This window comes from Erythranthe guttata, chromosome 14 (genome assembly GCF_056151865.1).
Source record: "Erythranthe guttata isolate IM_541 chromosome 14, IM_541, whole genome shotgun sequence".
NCBI classification, from domain to species: domain Eukaryota; kingdom Viridiplantae; phylum Streptophyta; class Magnoliopsida; order Lamiales; family Phrymaceae; genus Erythranthe; species Erythranthe guttata.
The window spans coordinates 22,579,043-22,582,642 of NC_142546.1; the positions used below are offsets into that span (position 1 = coordinate 22,579,043).

The window sequence follows — 3,600 nt, forward strand, 5'->3', positions numbered from 1 at the left end:
TAGCACAGTAAATCCAAAGATATTACCTAGAATAAAAATAATAAAAAACAAGATCAGAACAAACAAAGTACAAAAGATTAATAAATAGGCTGATCATGATGTAATTGATTAGGACAACAAAAGGACAAAACTAAATAAGACAATAAATATTATAAATTCACCCCCCCCCCCCCCCCCCCCAAAGAAATCACATCTCAAGTTGTTCCAGGCATCTTATAGCAGTAGATTCATCAACTTAGCAGTTGCTCTCGTTTTTCTCAGCCTCATCGGTCTTGTACAACAACTTCGACGGTGGTGGATCTTGCCTGCCAGCTGGAGCAGCAAAAACAGGAACTGCCTGCCTGATACATACTGGTGGGGCAATACACGTGGGTCGTTGGGGCCTGATGGATACGGGCGGGGCTATACCCATCGGTCGTTGGGGCCTGATGGATACGGACGGGGCTTTAAAAATGGGTCGGGGCTCCATCACTTGAGGAATGGAGCGTCCACTAGGCGGTGCAGAGAAAACAGGGATTGATGTTCTCATCGTAACGGGTGGAGCAATCCCCTGGTAAGGCAGCCCGCAGTGACTTGTGTGGGGGAGATAAGGAGCTGCACCGAAAGCCGTAAACATTTGTGTAGTGTGGCCATCGTTTATAACAGATGAAGGCCTACTGTTTCTAGAAGAAGCATTCTTCTGGCAGAATAACGGGAGGATTTTTGATGTGGAGATTGACGGGCGAGCGGTTGGAACCGAGAATTTTTGCTGGAATGGTATTGGGACGCCGTTTAGGTTGCCCGTTTCCGATTTTTCCTTTTGGCGGTAGTTCTGCAGTGCCCGTGCTATTCTGATCTGCTCTTGCTCTTCGTTATTTTCTTGCTCGGTTGAAGAGCTTGCGTCTTGCTGTGCCACTTAAAGAAAGTAAAAAAAAAGAACTATTAAGCACAGGGCTTCAAAAATCCTGGCTGAGATTTTAGATAGAGAGTAAAACATATATAACTAGCTTCTAGAGAGAGAAGTTACTTACATTGTTTTAAAGACAACCAAGATGCCAGTGCAGCATTTTTTTCGGCTTGCTTCTTGTTCTTTGCTGGTTCTCCCTTAAAAACGATTCCTGCCAATTCGACCGTTCCTGTAAAGACAGGTAGGTGTCCTAAACCAGACCTGAAAGTCGTGTACCGTGGCAGAGGAGATCCAACTCTTTGCGCTATCTCTTGCAGCAGGTTTTTATAAACCCCCGTCTCATCCTATACGTAAATTTTCGCCCAAAAAGAAAAAGGAAAAAGGGAAACTGTCTCAGTATGAAGGTTGTTTACGGATGTACGTATTTTTCTCGGGTCTTCGAAATAACACTAAAAATCTATGCTATATATGCTTTACAGTTTACAGAGTGAAGTGTACAGATAATATACAATAACCATTCACAACGCAAACACAAACACAAACAAGGACGTGTACGTGTATTCGTGTGCGCATGAATGGTTATGAATCATGATACAGCCCGTTTATTTAATCGGTGTAGCATGAAATAAACTATATCCAGTTACAAGATCATGTTACATGGTAAAATGCATTTACGATTTTATTTTTTTACATAGTCAACAATTCTCGGTATCTTTCTTTATCATCTCTTCAAATCACCAACTAACTGGAACATAGATTAGTCGAAACTAACGAACACTCCGCCATATATACGAACCAGATCGCCGAGAGAAGTCTAATTTGAAATCAACCCAATATTTATTATATTTAATTTTAGGTACCTAACACCTGCAATTTTTTCAAAGTATTCATACTTATTCAAACCTTATAATTAATACAATTTTTAAAAGGATCCATACTTGCTCCTCTCCCATATGGTGCGTTGACCGGTCAAACCTACATTTTTCTGAATAATATTTAAAAGGATTCATCATCATACTACCGATTTAGAACAAATTATTTAATGCCTGAGTGTGAGGAAATGACAAAAGTGCCCCCCGGTACAAGAGAAGGCCCAAAAAACAGATGTTATAAATGAATTGAAAGGTATTGGTTTCCGCATTAAATATATGGTCCCTTCCCCTCCTTGAAACTTCTTATTCTCTCTACTTTTTATTTTATTTTATTTTTATTTATTTATTATTCCGTCATTTGAGACCTTAGTAATTAAATAATGATGGCGGGGGCATTCTCGTCATTTCCACCTATTTGGTCGGTTATCGGAGAGAATGCATTTAATTTACCGGTGCCGGTGAGTTTCATCGATTCGCTCAACTCACCGGCGCATGTTAGCGAAAATCGCGCGCAAGTTAGCAGTCTTATCTATATCACAAGATGAAGAGAGAAATGGCGGACGAGAGGAGTTGATTTTTCGTAATCAGTTTCCACATAACAATATAATATGGTTGGATTCAAAATTAAATCAGAAATTGTAAATTGAATTAAATGAGGAAGTAAAAAAATTAAATAAAATTCAAAGAGGCATCGGCCGTCGCCGGAGGGAGGGGGAGGGTTTGAAAAACGTACCAGGATGCGGGCGGCGAGGGAATATTGGGAGGGGCCGCGGGAGGAGATGGATGCGAGGGCAGCCTCGGCGGCGGAGTGCTCAGCCTGGCGGAGGTTGGAGCAGTAGTGCGGGCACTCGAAGTTCTCACCGTTGAAGCAGACGATGGCCTTGAAGCGCGGCGCGTGGTCCGGACCCTCCCGTATGCACGTGTACGACGGAAGATTGAAGCAGCTCCTCTGCGCCAGCTCCTGAAGCTGGTTTTTATACATCTCCCCTCTCTCTCTCTCTCTCTCAGATTTCCCTTGCTTAATAGAGGAAATGGATGTTTTGCGGGCGGATCGGGTAAACGGGTACGGGTACGGGTCTGAGAGATGCGGGCCAACGGTCAGAAAAAAAATGGATCACTAGTTAAATTGCGGTATGGGTTTCGCTGTTACAGTTTTTTTCCTTTGGGAGAAGAAGTAGTGAGCAATTTTAAACCAATTTTAATTGTGGGCTATACATACATATATTATAAATATATGTATAGATACACATATGCATTTATATATTGTGATGTATGTATGTAGAGGTGAGAGAGTCAACTCTACATATATACTACTATGGATGAGATTCTCTGCATCTGTAGACCTGCTGCACCCCTTTCTCTCTCTGTCACGATTTTTCACTTTGTATTTTTGCTTGTCTCTTTCCTTAAATCGCTACTCCCCATTTTCTTTTTTTTCAATTTAATTGCGTTTACAATTTAAAAATACATACTTAATAATTATTATGAAGTATAATTTTGATTTGTAGAATTAATATTAATTATGACTGAAGAATTGAAACTTGCCAAATAAAATGCAATTTATTTTAATAACAATGTTTGTAATTATACTAGCTTTAAAAACAAATATTCGAATTGAGTTAGATGCTACACCTGCTGATTTCAATCGCATATCTGATCAACACACTTGTACATGAATATGTGTGAGTAATTATGCGATTTCAACAAATATTGTTGCGGTTTATTAAAAAATGTTATGAATGGAACTAATTCTTTTTATGCATTTACTAGCTAGACATAATTATGTTGTCATTAACCTTTTGAATTTGTTATTTGATTTTTTTGCATGAATTAAGGCACTAT

The 3,600-nt window shown here is 39.8% G+C and overlaps 1 protein-coding gene across 1 annotated transcript; it reads right to left on the minus strand.

The window, feature by feature from the left end:
• DRB2 (dsRNA-binding protein 2) lies at positions 1-3,005 on the minus strand. Its single transcript, XM_012983178.2, has 3 exons — positions 2,492-3,005; positions 1,011-1,230; positions 1-894 (listed from the first exon to the last, which is right to left on the minus strand). Exons 1-3 carry the CDS (start codon positions 2,738-2,740, stop codon positions 236-238), a joined length of 1,128 nt encoding a protein of 375 aa, XP_012838632.2. The 5' UTR covers positions 2,741-3,005; the 3' UTR covers positions 1-235.
• Between the last annotated feature and the right edge of the window lie 595 nt (positions 3,006-3,600).